The sequence below is a fragment of the Bacillus rossius genome, chromosome 1, assembly GCF_032445375.1.
Source record: "Bacillus rossius redtenbacheri isolate Brsri chromosome 1, Brsri_v3, whole genome shotgun sequence".
NCBI lineage: Eukaryota > Metazoa > Arthropoda > Insecta > Phasmatodea > Bacillidae > Bacillus > Bacillus rossius.
Genome location: NC_086330.1, coordinates 106,487,649 through 106,510,299, shown reverse-complemented (window position 1 = coordinate 106,510,299; position 22,651 = coordinate 106,487,649). Strand labels below are relative to the sequence as shown.

Here is a 22,651-nt window from a genome sequence, read left to right as displayed (position 1 = left end):
GCAAAAAAAAATTCCTCAAAAATTTTTGTTCACATATAGGTCGCACTTCATTTTTTCCCCATCAAATCTGGTAAAATTGCCGCGACCTATATGCGAGTAAATACGGTACATATGGTGCTGTATAAAATTGGATGCATCTTTTCTTGGTGCATATTCAACTGCTTTAGGTATTTTATGTATCTCCTAAACAAAATAAGTATTTTTGATTTTATTTTCTTTTAATTCATAAATTATATAAAAAATTATTGCAAAGTTACAATATTATGATCCCTTTAGGTTTTTATTATTTTGTACACAGTGAAAAATACAGTAGCAGGGTGAATTTGAAAAGAAGATTTAACTATGTATTCACATGGCTCTCTCAGGAAAAAAAAAAACTAGAACTAATTGTTTTGTATCTTCAATAACTTCAAAATGAACATTACAGTTATTTTTATCTCTAGCTAATTTTAAATTAATTTAAAGATATCAACAAAGTTAACATTCACCCATAACAATCGTAGTGCTTTTTGTTTTGCAGTTTCATCTTATTGTATGTGGGTACTTGAGTAATGAGAGTAATTGGAATTTGGGGGGAGTGTTTATGTTCCTGTATCCAGGGAAGTGTGTGTGTCCAGGCTTGGAGCCGGATGACGAGATGCTGGAGATGATGGGCAACACTGTGTTGCCACCCGGCTCGCCTAGCGCCAACGCGACGGACGGCAACGACGAGGCCGCCATGGCGGTGATCATGAGCCTGCTGGAGGCAGACGCAGGTCTGGGCGGGCCCGTCGACTTCTCCGGCCTCCCTTGGCCGCTGCCCTAGGCCCGCGGGCCGCCGGGACGCACACACTACAAGTACCTGCACTGCCTCCGCGCTCTTTTCAACTTGCTCAACCCACCCCTATTTTAACAACATGAATATCGACCAAATATCAGAATACAGAGAACTGTCATGAGTGATAGATATAGCGCCTAGAAATCACTTCACGTGAAGTTAAATTGTTGACACGTTTTAAAGAAACAATATTTTTTATATTTGTGTAATGCCTGAAGACAAGTTTTTCTCTTCAAGTTGTGGGTCAGTGCATATAGCAGAATTTTGAAAGTGAAACCTGCAGATATAACTATTTGCTGAGCATCTTAATTTTATAAGGTGTATCAACATTATGTGAATCATGCAAGAATACTTTTTTACGTGAAGAGTTGCATCATTATCGAGTTGGTGATTTTACACCGTTTGTACAAATACAAAGACATGCTGTTTATACCGTCCACAAGAGCTTTTCCAGAGTGCCATTCAACTGTTTTATTCAGATCAATGTTTCTGCTAACACTTGTAATCTTGGTTCAAAAATTTTTATCCTTGCCCCCAGCAAAAATAAAATTATATTTTTTTACTTGTTGCCAGTAAGTTTTGTGTGGGTACACAACAGAAAAGTCACTATGCAAAGTGCATGATGACACTAGTCAGGTATCCAGCATTAGGTGATAATGGGTGCGAAATGCCACAAGAATTAACATAAATGGTTAACAGCTAACCATCCTTTTCACACTTTTAGCTCACATGTTAGAAAGAAAAATTTGAAAAGCACTATTCACTAAGACAGGCTGCACTGGAATATAATTAATTACAGGTCAGTCAATTGAGTTGCAATACATATCATTAAAAAAATATTCACGTATGTGCACAGTTTGCATTTTGTGCAGTTTTTCTCCATTTACAGTGGGGTATCACAAGAAATTAAAAATACACTGTGTGTTGATCTATAAATTGTTTGTAGTTTCTTTGATGACCTTTAAGTGGAAATACTTTCCTTGCATTTTGTAAGTGCTTAAGCATATCAGTGTGCATGACAAACTTTACATTGACTGCAGTGTTTCCCCAGTTCTGAAATAGTTTTTGCAAAGTGAATTTGTTGAAACTCAGTACTTTGTTCTGACTTCTGTCATCTCCCGGTCCTATTTTAAAAACCCATTGTGTCTGGTTCACTCAGTGGCGTAGCCAGGATTTGTGTATGGGGGGTGTTAAGAAGCATGCCCCCCCCCCCCCCTCCGTATTAAAGTGGGGGGTCCGGGGGGCCCTCCCCCGGGAAAATTTGTATTTTAATGTGTAAAATAGTGCTATTTTAGCAGTTTTCGGTACTTAAATTTAAATATTGTAATGGTAAAATTTTTATTAATTTTAATATGAAATTTATGTAAGTGACGAATAAGAAATAAATTAAAGATTTGTTGCTAAGGGGGGGGGGGGGGGTTTGAACCCCTAAAACCCCCCCCCTGGCTATGCCCCTGGGTTCACTTCATGCATACAAATAATAAAGGTGCAATGTAATCTGCTAGTGCATTCAGACACTGAACTGGAACAAATGCAGTTACAGTTACAAGCTTAAAATTTAGGTTAAGGATAAATACCATCACATTTTTGGTATTTAAATGATTTGATATTCAAGGAATGGGGAGGGGGGGGGGGGGTGAAAGTGACATACATAAATCCAAACACTAACAAACACCTGTTTAGTCTACAGTCTTTATATGTACAGAAACTATCAAAGCATTAGTTGTATCTGCCAACAGCTACAGTGCCCTCAGAATGTTAGTTTTTCATTGTAGGGATTATTGTAAAATATTTGATTCCAATTTTTTTTTTCAAACTTAAGTTTACACGTTTTTCCTCACATATTATTTTATTCCTGCCTTTTGAGATCTATATTTGAATATGAGGCACTCTTTTAAGAAACAAATTTTAGTTTGGGATTTGAGAAAAATTGGATTTGACCCATCACCAATTTTGACGAAAAATATTGCAAGCATCAATAACTGATGGAAGTGTTGTGGCAGTATGGAACAGTGCAACTAGTACCCACCGTGTAAAGACAATCATCTATTGTCTAGTCAGATTGGCGCATTCCCCATCCCTAGTATGCGTTTGTTGTTTACACCATGCATCACCTGAGTTCATTAGGAACAAAAGCCAGTAGGACACATACATACAATCTTCGAAATCAAGGAACCTTACACTGAGACATTCCAAAGAATAAAACTGTAGTGGCTAACCAATTAAACAGAGTGGTATAATAATTTCATGTTTCAGTATTCCTGGGTTTTTTGACTGACCGGTGTACAAATATTCTTCCCTCCGATATCCATTTCTACAATGAATAAAACAAAGCTTACTTGGTATACATGAAATGCATTAACATGTGGACTAAAGTGTGACTTAGATACATAGCAGTGGATTGTGTAACAAACTTACTTTAAGAGTGAAAATGTACTGTACTATGGTGTTTTAAATGTGATGTCAAGGCCTTTAAAATTAGTTAAAGAAAAACAAGCATAATCATTATTGTGGACTATTAACAGCAGCTTCTGGTTATTCTTGTAATTGGTTCAATAAGGAGCTTACCACAGTTAAACATCTGCCTGGTCAATGCTACTATTAAAAATTATTATTTTAAGATTCTTATCTTGAATTCTTACAAGAAGAGGCGTCCGAGTCGGGGCTCACCAATTCTTAAACTGTGCGAGTAGAAGCAGGTAGGTGCCTCAACTTCAACATCCTAAAATACCTCGCCTCAGTGGACCTTAGGAAGCGAGAAATAGACTTTTAAAGATTTTAAAGTAGAGATTGAGGAATATTTTTTCTTGAATTGCCAAGTCAGTGGAGCAGCGCAGTGGTCAAGCCAGCCCGCCGGCTCAGGTTTTGAGTAAAAGAAACATTTATGAAAATTCTATCCAGTATTTATCTACACTGATTTCTATTTACTTTCTGAAGAAAAATTACATTTTTTCCATTTTATAATAAAATGTTTCATGACAAATCACTGCAGACACATGGCGAGACGCTGTTCACAACTGTATAGACAGTTTTAAACTGTAGGAAAAAAAGTATAGGAATGGCCGACTATAGGGGATTTGAAATAGCTGCCAGAGCCATGTACTCTGAATGCACAAAAGAGAATGAAGAAAAAGGATCAAATGGGGATATAACAACAAAACGTTGCTAATGAAGAACGAAAGTCAAAATCATAAACCACGCTCTATAGTAAATACAATAAAAAATGTACCAATTAAAACAATTCTCGTTTAAATATATTAACTAAATTACAGTAAACTTTACTAAATTGAATGTATTAATTTTAAATATATGCATTTAACTGTTTAAATATATTTAAATTTAAATTCAGAAATTATGGGTTTAAAATTGCAAATATAAAAAAATTACATCAGTGGGTATCAAACCTGATCCGGCAGATTGTCAGACACTGCACTTGACCACTTTGCCATGCCACTGATTTGACAATTTCGGAAAAAATATCCCTCAAACTCTACTTTAAAATCTTTAAAGAGCTTTTTCTCACTTCTAGGGCCCACTCAGGCGAGATACTTCAGGACGTTGAAAGGGGCACCTATCTGCTCCTACTCACAGTTCAAGCCAAATTGGTGAACCCCGACTTGGACCCTTCCCTTGTTAGCAAAATAACAAACATAACATCTCCACAGTCCAAGTGTGCCTAGCAGTGGTTTTGAACCTCGTCAAAAATATATTTTCTTACAACAGTATAATCCTCTTACGAAGTTTCTGGAATAATTGGGAAATTTAGAATGAAAATTGTTTTTAAAAGAGTGAAATGACAAATGTAAAGGCAATTTTTATTGCTGTTAGCTATAGCTGCTGACTAGTACCTGGAAAGTCATGGAGTGGGACTATAACCCACAACCGTGTGAATGCAAACCAATTTCTCATCAGTTTAGTGTATTTGTAAAACTGGTCCAACACCGAGCCATAACATGAAGCTCTGATGTCAAACTGTTTTATAAGATTTTTGTGTGTCACACTACCTTACTGATATACAAAATTTTTAGGTGGCATTTTATGAGATTTGATTTAGAAAAGCTGCTGCTGAGACTGCTTTTATTGCACTTACTGTCAAATAAATATCTAGAACTAACCAACATTGTTTATATATATAAACCCTACATCCTACTCTGCAATAGCAGTGTAAGTACCACTCTGAGTATGGATTTTGTGCAAAAGCAACACAGAACTGTAACGTAACTAGCAACTCTTTAAACATGTCAAACGCTCCTCTCATTTCCTGGACAATCAGGTAATAAGTTTTCAAACCTTTTTGATTTTTACACTACAGATGGTAATTTTGTGTCATTTCATAGGAAGTTAAGAACCAGAAATTAGATGTAATAACATGAAAAAGAAACCAAGGAAAACAAATCGTATGTTTCTGGCTGAAAGGCACATTTGATAGTTAAATTATTAGACATGATTAGGATTATTCCAATCCACTGCTATAAATAGTTACTGTGCCATTATTTTCATTTGTTCGTTTAGCACAAATAAAGTGTTGTTTGTGTATATACATGTATTTCAGAGAAGGTAATTTGACTAGGTGAAATCTGTTATGTGTTTGTTGAGTTCTTTATATTCATTGTTGCTGTGCTGATCTGTGATTGTGAGTTGTATACACTGTATAATGTATATAATTCAAGTGAATAAGAGTACCATGCAGACAAAAAAAATTATTCAATATATTAAGAGGACCAAAGGGAAATGCGTGATTGACTAGTGATAAACAGCTATTGTTGTTGAATTGTTTATGAAAAGGTTGTACAAATATCTGTATTTCCAATGTTTAAAGATCAAAAAGTAATAAAATATATTTATATTTAACTAAATGATAATTTTTTTAATTGTGCTACTGTCATGTAGTCCAAAACTATTCACATTATGAACATAAAAAATAACTTATAAAACATTAAAAACACGGTAAGTTCATTTGTTTACAAGGTTGCTAATTTCTTTTGCATATTTCATACTGCAACATTTGAGCAACAATACTACATCACTGAGCAAAGTGCAGCATAAAACAATGAACATACTGATTTCATGTTCAAGGAAAAACCTCTCTAACATGTAAAAGGCTTACATCATTTCATTAAAAAAACATTTTAACTTTCCGTAGTAAAACAACATGATTAACAAGTTCTAAAGTTTTATTCTACAAAAATACTATGTATATGTACATTTACAACAAAAAACGTACAAATAATTAATTTATGACAGGAACAAACAAATTGTTTTGATTACAAAAAATTACTTAACTGTTACTATTCTTACCACAAAGGTACTCATCTGTACATGTCATAATCCTCTTTAAGCTTTGAAACCCTAAACAACACCTCTCTAAAAGTCAAGCACATGTTTTAGAATATGCATGTGCATAGATTAACTGTGAATATCCATCCTTTAAAAATATTTAAATATATATCAACCATTTATATCAATAAGTAAACAGATTATTTGGATCAGTATTAGGTGGTCATTATTAATTGAACACACATTTTAAAAGTAACAAAACCAGTTACCTTATCTTAAAAAATTTATTTCATGACATTTACTCACAAACTATATATACATGTATGTATGTATGTATGTATGTATGTATGTAAACAAACACACACACACATACACATTGTAACCAGTCAGATTGCTTACAGTTTTTGTTTTATTATTTATTATTGTTCTTAACTAATTTGCATCAGTTTGTGATTTGTATGTTAGGAGGACAACCAATTTTGACCATTATATAAGACAACACTGCATCAATACCTATTTAATTTCAGGGTCTTCGGAATTGTTGTTCCTTGGAAATCGATCCATTTTGCCATACATTTGCACACACACACATTGATTTTTATCTTTATTGATTTCACTTTCAACTACCTCACAGCTGAGGAAGGACTGGCAAATCTTTACAGCTCTTTGGTTGCTGTTAGCAACCAAATTAAACGGCATTGTTAATTAGAAGTAGGAAAGAAGAGAGACGCTGTCGCCCTAGAATGGTTAAGACAAAAATGTAAACAAGCATCACCAAGTATGCTCGAAATACAGCTAAAGCATTTGTATCCAAAAGGGTCTGAATGCTAACTTTGCTTTTCTGAAGGTAACATGCTTCACATCCTAACCATTCATGAAAGCATTGAGACATTACCAACACACCTTTAATATTTCACAATCACATAAAATCAAAGAAAAATTTCAAGTATATATATGTAAATAAATAAATAAAACAATTTAAAAAATGTTATGTGGATGTTTATGTCTGTACTTCACTTTTAAGTAGCAACAGAGTGAATGTTGATTTTTTTAAAAATAAGTAATGTTATCTCACAGTTAATCACTGCTTTTTTTTTAAATCTTAGGCATGTGAAGTCATAATCTTTCAAAACTATAAAATGACAGGCAGAAGTAGCAAAATTGTATATTTTAACTTAACATTCTGTATTCAGTCAATAAGAGAAACAAATGAAAAAACCAATATATATATACATATATACAGAACATTGAAAACACTTCTGAAAGATTTTTCTGTACAATTGTAACACAATTATTTCAAAAAATACATACATAACATTTATGTACCAATCAGGAATTTAAAAAAAACATAATTTATACACACCCCTTAAAAACCTTGCAATGTGACAAATTAACAGTTTGTCACTATTCCAAATTCAACAAAATTATTCTGCTTAAATGAAGTAAAGCACGATTTCAATAATAGTTCCCAAATTTTTTCAATGTCACTGATTCCTGATTTGGAGCAGCTAGAATGTTTACTGATTTTATGTTTATTTGTATGTTTTCTGTCCACTTTTCTTTTTTCTTTGTTTGCTACTTCGCTTTGAAGTCTCTGATAGCGACTGTCTTAAAGTATATTCTGAACTTGGTTTTGCAAACTGAGATAATTTACTACTGTGCTGTTCCTGGATTTCAACTTTTGTTGCACTGCTTTCAGAATTTACATCACTTACTTTCTCCTTGATTTTACAGGAGGTTCCTACAATTTCAGGAATCAGACTCAACAACCGCGAAGTTAATTCTTTCAGTTCGCCTGCAGATTTGAGAGAGCTACCTTTGGATGCAGGCACATCCTTGGTGGGGCTAGACTTGTATTTTGGAGAAAGGAACCCACTTGGTTCCTCACCGTGACCCCTGTTTGTGTGCTCATCCTCTTGGGAGCTCTCCACACTGCTACTGTCCTCGTGCAACCGACCTGCTGCTGCTAACCGATGTGAAGGTTTGTTTAGCGACAGTAGGCTTCGTCTGTTGCTTTTCCGGGTCCGCCGGTCTTCTGCGTTTGCCATGCTGTCGCTGCGGAAGTACTCCGGAGTCTTGAAGATGGCCTCCATGTTCTCGTCATCGGATTCTTCTCGATCTGCACAGATCATCTGTTGCCATGGCTCCGGGCTACGCTGTAGACTACACGTGTTGAACGATGTTAGTGACTTTGGGAAAGAAGATGGAACCATGTTCATTAATGGTTTTTCACTAAGCTGTTTCCGAGGAGAGCCTATTGTCTGTTTTTCAGAGGAAAGTGAAAAACTCCGTAATCTTGACCCTGATGACTCTGAAGGTTTTTCTGATGACTTCCTTAATTCAGTCCTAACTGATTCTCGAGGTCGGCTAAATGAATCTGGTGAAAGAGCAGTAAATTCTGCCTGCTCAGGGTGTTTTGTGCGTTCAGGAGATGATGTTGCGCTACGTTTACTGGAGTGCCTTTTCTTTCTTGCACCTACTTTATCATTCTTATGAAGTATGCTGGCTTCAATTAAACTGCTCTTAACCTTTTTATGTTTTGAATTCTTATCACTCATGGTATCTGCAGTGTTTATTAAAGCTGCAAGTCCTGTGTCAGACTTATGTGAAACTAAATCTTTCCTAGTTTTTTTAGTTTTAGATTTTTTACTTTTAGTTTCGAAAATACTGTTATCTTCATTTGAGAAGCTATCTTCTTCCTTATATGTTGATAACTTATGCCTTTCTGCAGAGAGAAGTTGGGCAACACTAATGCCAACATTTAAATTCCCTTCATTTATGTTATGCCCTGAATGCAATACATCTGAAGGAAATATTCTCGTAAATTTAGCTCTCTCACTTTTAAGTGCCGTAGACATATCTTCTTTTGTATCCGTTTCTTTTTTATTAGTGTTTTTCTTAGCTCTATTTGCAACTACTTTCTGTTTCTTATCCATTATATTTGTGTTAAAAGGAAATATTGCAGATTCTTTTAACAGTGACCTGGCATGATCAAGTAAAGAGTTCAGTATACTGGTATGGGAACACTGAGGTGTTTTATCCACTTTTGAGGATGGGGGATGAGAAACATTGTCCCCAGATTTGTTTTGCAAAGATTCAGGAAACAATTGGAGGTTGGGTTCATTCCCAACAATCTCTTGTTTCTTCTTTTTCTTATTCATCTCTGCAGTTTTTGTGTAACTATATTCTGACTCTGTGCTGAGAATTTCTTCAGAAGGAATATATTTAGATGGAAAGGTCTCTAATTCCTGTTCTTTTTTCTTTTTCTTCTCCTTTATGGGAGACTGAGGAGATGTAATATCCGCTCTACACACTTTGGCGATAACTGCATCAATGCTCTCCATAATGGTATCAATGGTCTCTGAATTTTCAGCCTCTTTTGATGTTCTATCTTTCTTGAGCAGATCAGATTCATGATTATCTTCAGAAGGAATATACACAGATGAAAAGGTCTCCAATTCCTGTTCCTTTTTCTTCTTTATGGGAGACTGAGGAGATGTATTATCCGCTCTACACACTTTGGCGATAACTGCATCAATGCTCTCCATAATGGTATCAATGGTCTCTGAATTTTCAGCCTCTTTTGATGTTCTATCTTTCTTGAGCAGATCAGATTCATGATTATCTTCAGAAGGAATATACACAGATGAAAAGGTCTCCAATTCCTGTTCCTTTTTCTTCTTTATGGGAGACTGAGGAGATGTATTATCCGCTCTACACACTTTGGCGATAACTGCATCAATGCTCTCCATAATGGTATCAATGGTCTCTGAATTTTCAGCCTCTTTTGATGTTTTATCTTTCTTGAGCAGATCAGATTCATGATTATCTTCAGAAGGAATATATACAGATGAAAAGGTCTCCAATTCCTGTTCCTTTTTCTTTTTCTTCTCCTTTATGGGAGACTGAGATGTAATATCCGCTCTACACACTTTGGCGATAACTGCATCAATGCTCTCCATAATGGTATCGATGGGCTCTGCATTTTCAGCCTCTTTTGATGTTTTATCTTTCTTGAGTAGATCAGATTCATGATTATCTTCTGAAATTATGCTGAGAATTTCTTCAGAAGACAATGATTCACATTTGAAGGTATCAACTTTCAGTTCCTTTTTCTTACTATTCTTCTTCTTTGTTGGAGACAGAGAAGATGTAATATCTGCTTTGCACTCATTGGCCATAACTTCATGACTGCTCTCGGGATTTTCTGATGCTCTTACTATTTTATCTATCTTGAGTAACTCACTTTCAATATCAGAATCATTATCTTCTGCATACAAACTTAACATGTTATCCTGTCTTAACTTACCCACCTTTGCAGTTTTTGTTAGATTATATTCTGAATTAGTGTTGATAATTTCTGGATGCAATGATTCAAAATCCAGTGCCTTTTTCTTACTTTTATTCTTCTTCCTTGTTGGAGACACAGCTGATGAAATATCTGATTTACACTCATTGGCAATAACTTCATAATTGCTCTCTGGATTTTCTGACACACTTACTATTCTATCTTTCTTGAGTGACTCACTTTCAACATCAAATTCATTATCTTCTACATACATACTTAACCTGTTATCTTGTCTTAACTTACCCATCTTTGCAGTTTTTGTTAGATTATATTCTGAATTTGTGTTGAGAATTTCTTCTGGATGCAATGATTCAAATTCCAGTGCCTTTTCCTTACTTTTCTTCTTCTTCCTTGTTGGAGACACAGCTGATGAAATATCTGATTTACACTCATTGGCAATAACTTCATAATTGCTCTCTGGATTTTCTGACACACTTACTATTCTATCTTTCTTGAGTGACTCACTTTCAACATCAAATTCATTATCTTCTACATACATACTTAACCTGTTATCTTGTCTTAACTTACCCACCTTTGTAGTTTTTGTTAGATTATATTCTGATTTTGTGTTGAGAATTTCTTCTGGATGCAATGATTCAAATTCCAGTGCCTTTTTCTTACTTTTCTTCTTCTTCCTTGTTGGAGACACAGCTGATGAAATATCTGATTTACACTCATTGGCAATAACTTCATAATTGCTCTCTGGATTTTCTGACACACTTACTATTCTATCTTTCTTGAGTGACTCACTTTCAACATCAAATTCATTATCTTCTACATACATACTTAACCTGTTATCTTGTCTTAACTTACCCACCTTTGTAGTTTTTGTTAGATTATATTCTGATTTTGTGTTGAGAATTTCTTCTGGATGCAATGATTCAAATTCCAGTGTCTTTGTTTTACTTTTCTTCTTCTTTCTAGTTGGAGACACAGCAGATGTAATATCTGCTTTACACTCATTGTCAATAACTGCATAATTGCACTCTGGATTTTCTGACTCTCTTACTATTTTATCTTTCTTGAGTGACTTACTTTCAATATCAGATTCATTATCTTCTGCATACGTACTTATACCACTATCTTGTTGATCTTTCTTTCTCTTCTTAATTTTTTTTAGCGGAGAAATTAATTCAATAGTATGTTTAACACCTGAATTTTGTTTTTCTTTTGAATGTGATATGGCAGAATTAGTATCAGAAGTTAGCTGCAAGAAATTTTTATCATTTATTTCATTTCTTTTCTTTGCCTTCTTCTTACTGGGCGACAGAAAGTTGGATGTATCAGACGAAAACTGTGATAAATTTTTAACATTGGTGGAGTCCTGAAGTAGAGAGCTTGGTGCTGCCTTCTTCTTGTGTTTTTTTATCGGGTTAGTCATGCAGTAGTTTCCAACTACTTCAGTACTGCTGCGGACTTCATCTTGACGCAAGGTTTCCATTATATTTTCACTACCAGCATGTACAAAACCATGTTGAACTTTACCTGGCAACTTCAACTCTCCTGGGGACGCCAATTTATCTACTTTCTGTTTCTTTTTTATATGCTCCTGGTTAAGATCAAAATCATCAGTGTTGGCTTCGAACTTCTTTCTCTTCTTTTTCGGAGACGAAGATGTCCTATCAGGTAACTCTCTGTGCAAGTCCTCAAATACTGGTAACTCTCCAACTGTTAGTTCTGTTAGTTCCCTTTTTAATTTCTTTTTTTTCTTCTTTGGTACACTGCTGCAATCATCAATGTTAACTTGTAATTTTAGTTTTTCCTTTGCTTTCTTTTTGGTTCCTGTTTCCTTTTTTTTCTTTATGGTTCCTTCTTCTTGTAATACTTGCCTGTTCTGATGTTGACCAGACGAGAAAACTTCACTGGAAAACAAACAAAATTACAATAAATGTTTCAAACACAAAGTGTTCAGTACTGAAGATACACTATTTCAATACAAGTATCACAACAGGTGATGTTGACATGCCAACAGTGTTACACTATAGGTATATTCAAAACTCCAAGGTGCACAGTAAAATCCAATTGGTACATGTTCTTTGAACTAACTAATAGCATGAGTTGATCATGAATTTATGTTTTGGTACATTACAATTTTTTTATATTGTAACATTTTAGTAAAATATGTATGTTTTGATTGGACACTATAATTATTTCCTTAAATTAAATATTAAGCATAAAATCAGAATAAAGTGTGAGAAAAATTTATGATATCTACACAAATCTAGTATAAAAGTTAGTAACAGTAAAATTATATTATTTGAATAATTGTTTATTAGAATGTCCTATGAGAGAGGAAAATTTATGAGACACAATCTGAGAAATAATTTTTTTTATCTTTATCAGGCAACTCATCAATTTCAATAAGCCACATCCTACATGTAATACAAACAAGAAGAATTTTGCTTTAGTCTACAAGAAAACTGGCATTATACAAAACAGGAGGGTGAAAACAAAACAAAGAAATTTCACTTTTCCCTTAACTTTAAATAAAACTTTTTGATGTGACAACGTATAATAAATTGATGAACGCCGGCTGCATGCATGATAAAGTGTCCCGTAATGCACATTGTCCCACTACGATGTGTCACGTAACGCTCATTGTACGCTTGCGCCGCATCTCTCTTCCACTCGATTGGAACAACCATCGATTTGACTTTTCAATCATGTTGTCGTCGTTTGAATTATTAATATTATGTAAGTTAACGATTGTCCACCGATTTTCAGCACAATCGGTACGGTTATTCAAAAGTATTGTTGAATTTTGAAATACGTTTTTGTACGAACAATGGTGTTTTACAGTTACACATAATAATTCAAATTACACCCGGAATCTTTTGCACAATGTTTTAAAAAATATTGTAACACATTATAAATAAGTTTGGTGTATTTGGGATGCGTATTTGTTATAAAATCGTATTATAAAAACAAAATAATATTATTCCCCTACGGTGCTGTCATCTACGGTGACGGACGCGAACCGAACGAATCGCGCAATCTATCCACTTCCGCGGCAACCAGGCACTCGTTAATACATATTTTCCTTCGTTTATCGCGAGGGGCGTTATTATTAATGATTTATAAATGAAATTTAGTGCCCGGGGCCACAATTGCATATCATTTTGAGCACTGGAAGACATAAAAACGTAAAATATTCTCGATGAATTTTAATCTCGGCCCCAGCGCACCACGAGCGTCTGGGTTGGAGATTAAAGCCGAAATTCTTTCTTAAACTTACTAATACTTATTTTATTAACTGCAAGGGCATTTTTATTAAATTCTACGTTTAATTTCACGACGAACAAACTTCGTCGTTAAATGTGTAATTGCGAAAAAGCGTAAAACATTCTCGACAATCTTGAAGTTAAATAGCAAACATGTATAAAAGTTATAGTTAAAATAATCTCTTCGTTGAAGTAATAAACATATTTGAATTAATGAGTGCAAATAAAAGTAAATTTATCAATTAAATTGTATATTTCATTTCACTCCTTCTTTGTATCCATACCAAATTGTGATAATTCAATAAAAATTATTAAATTTTATTCATAAAAGTATGCAATCATTTCATCAATGTTTTGTTATGACGTCACGTTAAACTATTGTCCGTAAACCGACTTTACAGACAACCAATTTTTTTGTACATGTTTTGAAGAAAAAAAGTGACAAAAAGTTAGCAAAGAGTTCATGCTACAACCTTAATGTATCTAAGCACATTTTAAACATATATGCATTTTTTAATATGGGTGAATTTTATTCAGCATGTTACAGATGGTGATTTACTGCTTCCTAAATCATGGAATACCACCGTTATCTAAGGTTTTATTAGTACATTTGTAAGAACAATGGCAAAATCAATTTTCGGGAAGAGAGTTTGCTAGTTAGAATTTTGGTCCAGTCATGTAATTCTTAACTTCGTGATAGCATTGATTATTTGATATCATTTAAAAATTGTCAGAAATGAAGAATATAGCTTGCTCTTTGTGAAAGTATTACAAAATACCTTAAATCACTTTACTATATATTTCATAATCAAATAGTTTAGTCTGGAGAACCAACAAATAATACAATTACAGTACAGAAAAGCTGTACTGCAGTGGGAATCAACAGATTTATAATTTTTTTCAGTTCAATATCATTATTAAGACGATCTTTGTAAATTTATGGAAATAGACTATAAACTTTAGTGTTTATTTCTTCCCATTATAAAAGACATTGCTTATTACAGTACTTACATATTTAGTCTCCAAAACCACCAACCAAATTATAAATGACTTTTCAAAGAAAAAACATAAGACCAATAGATGGCCTTCATTTATTTCTTTTAAAATAAATATGAAGAAGTTTTAAATAAAATACATATAAACATAAGATGGTGTATTAAATGAAAATTATGAAACATGAATACATGCAGAAACAGGAAACAAAGTTTTGAAAGCAAGCATGTGACGTCAGCTGGGGCTTCGCCCCATGAGCATGGTCATCCTCCGTTTCCCTCCCCATCCCTATCCTGCCCGGCATTTGTACCGATACGTACGTAGTTGTGTGGGTGTTTGAATTGCGCGCCACGAACTACCGCAAGAGGGCGCTTAGTTTCAGTGCTTCGTACCACTAAAACACCTAAATTAATATTGTAAGCCTTTTTCTTATAACACCTAAATAATGCTACGACAGGTCAGCCGAGTGAGTGTTCTTTTGTTTCTTAATTAGATAATTTTAGTAAAGTAAGTGCAAGCACGGCCAATGAAGCTCCCTAGCGGGCGACGACGGAACTAATATAGAACTTTATTTAAACTGTTTTCCATGTACAAGTAGTTATTACAGAAAGTTTGGTCGTGCGTATGTATTAATTTTGTACGAGGTTCATGTTATTCTTTCTAATAATCCGGGGCACGCAGTCTTACAAATTAAAACGGTAATTGTGTTCGGCACGAAGGACGCCATGTTTCCCGCCGCGAGCCTTGGCTCGCTCCAGTCTCCTTCTTCAGCCGGCCGAGAGCGGACGTCTCTGCAGACACCCCGAGGACATCACTGTTGATTCACTGATAGGTAGCTCTGTATATTTAATTAATCTAAACTGCTTTATTATTATCCTCAGGGCCTATCTCGGTCGGTGGGGCTGTAGTTTTTATACTTCCAGGAGTTTTAGCAATCTCTCTAAGTAAAAGCTTGGGGCGGCCACGTGTGTGGTCCGTCTCCTCAATCTATACCAATTCGTGCCTCGGGCGTTTCAACCGTGTAAAGAGAGGATTGTAAGAGGGTGTGTAAAGTCTAAATAAATCAACTTAAATGAGTCACGTATTTTGTGTTTGGGGGCCACGTGGGTCCTTACTCGTCAGTGGCGTGTGGGACGCCCTAAGAGCCCACTGTGATTAGGTAGGAGCGTGCCCGACGCTGAGAGCGGTCTAGGTACAGGTACAGGTGTCAATGCCGGAGTCAGGAGGGCCAATATCTCGCCTCACAAGGGCCACGTGACACCCTGAGTAAGAGTTTCCAGTCGGGTCCGAGTGCCCACTCACGTGGTGATGCCCACTATTTTCGCAATCAGTATAAAACGTAACACCGGTAGGCCCTCACATGTTAATTGTTTCTTCTAAGTGTAGATAATAAGTTGACTATTATATTGTTTTGGTGCAAAATTTTTGAGGTTTTATTTTCTTAAGATACTCATGATTTGTGTTATGAGTTAGTTATTTTCTGTGTAAAGTAGCTTTGATGTCAGAACTGAAAATTATTTGAATTGAAATAATTCCTTTTTGTCTTTAGCATTGTAATGACGTCGTCATGTACGTACTTTGAATTCGGCGCGGTGTGGTTGTCACCCCTCCTACCCATTCCCCCTCCTTTCCCCTTTAGATACGTCACAATTCCTTCTCCTTCCAACTGGTAATTGATCCCCCACCCTTCAGGTTTACGGCGCTTGCACTGTTCCCTTTCTGGGGCGCGGCATTCGAGGATTTTCGTCGCGGGGTCTCGAGGCCTGTTTAGTTGTAGCTACCGACAGTGTCAGGTCACTTGGCATTTTAGCAGCATGTAGTTCCTTTTGTAACTCAAGTCAGTTAGGGGTACGGTGCTTGCGAGCTCTCGGCATGGTAAGCTTCTTCGCGGAACTTGGGTTTGTGTGCTTGGGCACCAACAGGTTGTGGCCCTGTTCTTAACGTCATGTGATCATTATGTAGCCTTTTGAAATTTGTTCTAAATTAATTGTTTCGGCTTGCCACTTGAAAATTACGTTTGGAATTCTGCAATAAGGTAACCATGTCAAGTTGTCTCGTGGTACGTACGGTTTTGTGGCTAAATAATTTTTCAATTCCTTCCTTTTTTTTTTGTTTGTTGTAACTGTATCTTGCTTTGCCAGTTCTGTATTGTCTGGTCTACGTTAATAGTTTAAGCCGTTTGAGGCATGATGCGCTGTATCTATTTGACTCTTTCTCTTTTTGTCATTCACAGCTGGCTAGCTTTGCTTTGCGAGAGTCCGATTGCGGGACCTGATAATGTAAAATATAATAGTTTCATGTTATGCTTATAATTTTGTACGAATATTGAATGTTAAAGTTACGGGGATCAGTATTATACAGTATTATCAGTATTATATGCGAATTATTCAACTATGCAAAAGCATTTTGTGAAAAAAACTATTTGTATCTACATATTTATAATGTACCTATTTACAGTTGAAAGGATAATAATTAAAGGAGACGTAAAGATAAAATTTAACTTTGCTTGTACCTACAATAACACACCTCTAGTAGCCATTCCTAATCCAGCTTAGGACTTTGTCATTTGTTTTAAGGTACATATTTTGTGAGGATTCTATAAAGGTTGAACTTGTCAACTTTATATAACAAGATGGAGGAACTAAATTAATGTATCATATTTTATAATTTCACTTCTGAGCACATTTATTTATTTCTCTATGAATGATAAGTCAGTAATTTTGTATTTATATCTTTTAATGTAAAACTTCTTTGCTCAAGGAATGAGATATTTTGTTTAACCAATAAGGAGGGTATTTTCAAAGTTCATGTTTAATATTATATGACTAAGAGTTTGTAAAACAATCTGGTATTGGTCGAAAAGGTATAACAAAAACTATTACTGGAAAATAAAGGTTTGTTTGGAATTTGAAGTGAGAAAACGAAAAAGAGGATTGATATAGGAACCTTCGGATAAGCTAGACGTGACATTTTATTACTGAAGAAATTGGAATTATGACTGTTGGAATACTTTGAAGAATGGCAAGAAATAATAGTAGACATCGATAATATTGATAATTTGGAAATATTTATTGAATTGAAGAAGAATTATTATTTGTACGAAGATTATAAGAAACATCCAGGCGTTCCCAGGATGAAGACTATGAATCACAACTACGAAGATTGGAAGTAACATCAAGGCGTTCCCAGGACGAAGAATGAAATATTCTGAGTAATTGACTGTACGAGACCATCCGGAAACAGCGAGAGGCGTTCCCAGGACGAAGACAAATAACAAGAGGCGTTCCCAGGACGAAGACGAACGAGAGGCGTTTCCAGGACGAAGGCTTGGAATCGACGATAGGCGTTTCCAGGACGAAGGCTTGGAATCGACGATAGGCGTTCCCAGGACGAAGACATGAAACAGCGGAGGGACGTTTCAAGGATGGATACGTGGAATATTCGTTGCTGAGTTCCCGTACAACGAAGACAGACATCGTAATGCATAGTTCGTTACTACTGAACTATACTAACAGGTCGGTCAGATATTTGTAAAGGAATTTTACAAAACCTACTAGCTTTGCAAAAACTAACACACCGGAATAGTTAACATCACGTGAAATCAGTTTTAAATACTCTTTATATCAATACCACACTGTTTAAGTCTAGTGACAACTTGAGTTAAAGTTAAAAAGTTTGTATGTCAACTAATCTAATGAACTTATGAATTTTTCCACGAAATACCCAGCTCTATCTACTGAATAGTCAGGACAACAATAAATAAATTGGAATAAATTTTGTATAGTAAACATTCGCTGAGTGAAGACTTGCAATAAAACAGGTTCAAAGAGTTTGATAATATTTTACTGGTATTAAACAAATTATGAATATCTGTTGATAATTATGGAATGTCACTGAAAACTGATAACGGTTATTTCCCGATCACGTTGCGAATATTGTGTCATTCATAATCAAGTCGACATATCTAAATACTTTTAATGTTTACTCAGTTTTACAACTTCTTAAAAGTTGTTGGCGCCCACAAATTAATATAAAATGATTAGTTCTTTTGCTTTTATTCTATAAACACATTAGAACGAGTCTAATTACTTTCGAGTCATTCAAAGTCAAATCGATTTATAATAAGAAATAAACGTTTTGATAGAGAAGGCCCGTTTAGTACTTTTTATAGTTTATCCATGCGTGGGTTGGAGGTTATTTGCTGATCTGCAACAAGTACCCTTCAGCATTTTCTTAAGGTAGGTAGGTGTTATACGCTCAGGAGAGACTTGTTTGATATTTTTCTGGAAGGATGACACGAACTGCTGTGCATGAGGCACCTGGGAGGGTCAGCGGTATGCGGGGAATGTCCTGACTTTCGTCAGTGTGTACGGGTCTGCTCTCTAGTCCAGCTGGGCTATGCACGGGGCGCGGGGGTGGGCGGCCCTCAGTTCAGCTGTTGGGTCACCAGTAGTTCCGGGCTGTGAATGGCTGGCGGGCCCCGGATCACGTGTACGCGCAGTAGTGAGTGGCTGCGTGCGAGATCTGTGAATGATCATTTCCAGAAGTCTCGAGCAAGTTTGCACTTACGTGCGACCTAGTATTTAAAGAGAGCAAGGTCGCGCCAGTTGGCTCGGGTAATTATTGGTTGGTATTTGTTGTTGTCTAGGCGGTCGACGATGTATCGGAGGATTGGAGGATCCTTAAAAGGTCATTTCATCATGTAGCTAAGAACTCAGTTTTCATTTTAATTTCGTTGAGCGTCAAAATATGTAGTTTGTTTTAGTTAATATGCAAGTTAGTTTGTGACAGACGTAGCTTAGTTTTCTCTCTCTGCCATCATAAAGTACAATTAATTACATAAGAGTGTAAGGATAATTTTATGGCAGTAAGTACGGTTCTGGTTATTGTTTGAAAATTACTGAATGTAATGATTTTAGTTTATTTATATACCCCAATAAATTTTGGCAGGTCTCTTGACAACATGACAGGGCAGGTACCATCCTTGTTGTAACGCCCCTCGTGCCTCAAAATTATAAAATTATATAATTTTAATTTGATAATGAAAAAACCTTGGAAACTGCTGGGCTCAAAAAGATTGAGGAAATTAAAGTTATTTACCAGTGGGGCACGAGGTGGTGAACAAGACAAATTTAGACTCCCTGCACGCCAGCAACTTGGGAGCTAGTGGATCGTTAAATAGAATAAGGTATATAATAAATAAACACTACATAAGTAGCTTGGTCTATAGGTAGAGTCAAGATTTTGTGGTGTTATTTTAAGACAAAGTTCGGTGTAAAGAAATAAATATTTCGGTGTTATATGGTTTTATTTTTTTGCTCAAAATACCCACGGCCAAATTTTCTTGCTTTTCTGTACGACTTGCAAATTTATTAAAACAAATATTAATAAACACTAAAACCTCATGATCTAATTACAATTAAGTTCATTTGCAAATTCATAGATAATTAAGTTCATTTGCAAATTCATAAATTCAAACTTTTAAATAACTACTAAAAATTTCACGACTTAATTACAATTACATACACTACAAAATTACACAATTAAGCACTTCCAAAGTTACTATTAAGACGGTTTTATTGAAATGCTATCATAGTTAATTTTTCCGCATTTTCTGGAGTGAGACGTTGTCTTCTGTCACTAACTACCAGTGAGTACATGGAAAATGAACGTTCTGCATCAACATTTGATGTTGGGAACCAGATTGCTCTTAAACTGGCTTGAGCAAATTCACTATAATCCCCTTTAAGGGAGCAAAGTACCTTTGCAACATCAATTTGGCTTGTTTCTGGCAATGAAAGTTCATCCTCAATTATTTTTTTGAAAGCAACATAGCCATGAATGAATGTATCAATGGGAAGATGGGAAACAGAAGGCAAGTTATGCAGACTTATTTTTTATTTAATATATAGCTGCGATTGGGTACAAAGTGCCCGGTGGCAAGCATTCTCCCTACTTCCCCCCTCACTCTCCTTCTGAACTGGTCCACACTCCCAGCCGCCACACACTCCTCCTCCAGCCTATTCCATTCCCCTACTGTCCACACGACCATCACATTTTTTCCCCTTTCTGTTCTCCTCCTCTCTTTGAAAACCTTCCTAGTATTTTCCTTCCTACTTCTAGGCATTCCCATTTTGACTTTTCCCCCCAGCTCTCCCCATCCTCCCACTCCACTCAGCACCTGGTACATCTTGACCAATCTCTCCTTCTGTCTTCTATCCTTTAAGCTCTCCCATCTCATTCCTATCATCATCTCTGTGGTACTGCACTCCCCCTTCCCTTCTCTGTTCGTTCTCCTCCACTTGCCCTTCACCCATCTAGCTGCTCTCCTCTGCACCCCCTCCAGCTCCCTCTCAAGTACTGCCGTGTATGGGTCCCACACTGCTGCGGCATACTCCAGCATGGGGCGGACCATAGTTTTATAGGCCTTGTCAAGTATGCTGCTGCTTCCCCCCCTGAGCACTCGTCCCAGCATGCCCAGTGCCTGCCTGCTCTTCTTCACTACCTTGTCTACATGCTCCCCCCACCACAGGTTACCCTGCAGCACCACCCCTAGATATTTATAGCTGTCGGCCTCACTTATCACGTCTCCCCTCCAGCGATATTCCCTCCTGACAATCTTCCTCTTCCTGGTAAACCTGACCACTTTCGTCTTTCCCACATTTATTTTCATACCATTATTTTCCACCCATTCTTCCAGCCTTTCCAGATCCTCCTGTAACCCATTTCTCTCCGCATCCATGTAAACCACGCAGTCGTCTGCAAAAAGCCTAATATGCCCTTGTATCTTCTCTCCTATATCATTCATCATTATGGTGAAGAGAAGTGGGCCAAGCACACTGCCCTGCGGCACCCCTGACGTAACCCTTCCTTCCTTCGACAACTCCTCCTCCACACGTACCCTCTGTGTCCGGTTGCTTATGAAGTCACCAATCCAACCCACCACCCTCCTGTCACTTATAGCTCCCTCCACTTTTTTCATCATTTTTTTGTGAGGAACTTTATCGAATGCTTTTTCAAAATCGATGAAACAGGCATCAATCTGTAGACCATTATCTTCTATGCTAACCCTACTCACATTTCTTGGGTTGAACAGCAAATTAATGGCATTAAAGACTCTTAGACAAGGATGTCGTTTAACAGATGAGTTTTGCCTCAAACGCTTATGTTTCTCACTCGCGACATGTTTCACAAGCGTATCGCGTCTCTCGTAGTCTAGCCTGCAGTTACAGAATTTGCACATTAAAATTTTATCACTGATATAAAATCCTTCGCTGGAAAATTTTTTCGATCGGTCACTGGCAGAAACCTTCGTTTTAGGCATTATCAAAAAAATTTTAATCACATAGGAAGATTTTAACCTCTCAATAGGCAAAAACTTGCCGTGCTGGAAAGATCAAAACAATGGAGAATAGAGGCGAATACAAACGCATACCGAATACCAACATACGTACGTGAAAATTAATACTGACATAAACATGTACTATTTATTATTTACAATCGTTATGTTAAGCAGGGTTAATTTTATTTTCGTAGCCTACGTACTTTATTTTAAATAAACAGTAAAAGCAATGTGCTTTAGTGTGTAATATTTTAATGATTAAAAACGTAATCTTAGAAAAACATATTTTGGACGTTTGTTATTTTTGTATTTACAGAAAGTGAACGGCGGCCATTGTATCATAGTTATCAACATCTTAAATTATTATGGTACACAAGATTACCGTTTAAAGAAAATATTACGTTAATTCCGAGACTTCATTTTAAAATCTATAATGAATCACCGTCGCATATAATATATATGGCTGCTAGTTACTGTAAGAAATATTTGATTGTGCTGAAGATAGTGAATTGCATAGAGGTGAATTGTCCTTACAGAATGGAAAAAATAAACGTAAATAATGACAGACGAACTTTCGTGACATATCACGGATTTCGCACAATTTCGTTTTACTTCGTGTTTTCAAGCGGTTTTCGGTGTTATTTCGTTTTATC

At 36.0% G+C, this 22,651-nt stretch overlaps 2 protein-coding genes across 5 annotated transcripts in view; one reads left to right on the top strand and one right to left on the bottom strand.

The window, feature by feature from the left end:
• LOC134541563 (protein cycle) overlaps positions 1-5,673 on the top strand; it is a 320,442-nt gene extending 314,769 nt beyond the window's left edge. For all 4 annotated transcript variants that reach the window (XM_063385080.1, XM_063385086.1, XM_063385105.1 and 1 more), the window contains one exon: positions 618-5,673. In XM_063385080.1, coding sequence (XP_063241150.1) covers positions 618-805 — 188 coding nt within the window. In that variant the 3' untranslated portion in view covers positions 806-5,673. The remainder of the gene's footprint in view (positions 1-617) is intronic.
• Positions 5,674-5,973: 300 nt separating this feature from the next.
• The window catches only part of LOC134541556 (uncharacterized), a 28,417-nt gene continuing 11,739 nt past the window's right edge, over positions 5,974-22,651 (bottom strand). Inside the window, exon 4 of the mRNA XM_063385070.1 lies at positions 5,974-12,304. Coding sequence (XP_063241140.1) covers positions 7,627-12,304 — 4,678 coding nt within the window. The 3' untranslated portion in view covers positions 5,974-7,626. The remainder of the gene's footprint in view (positions 12,305-22,651) is intronic.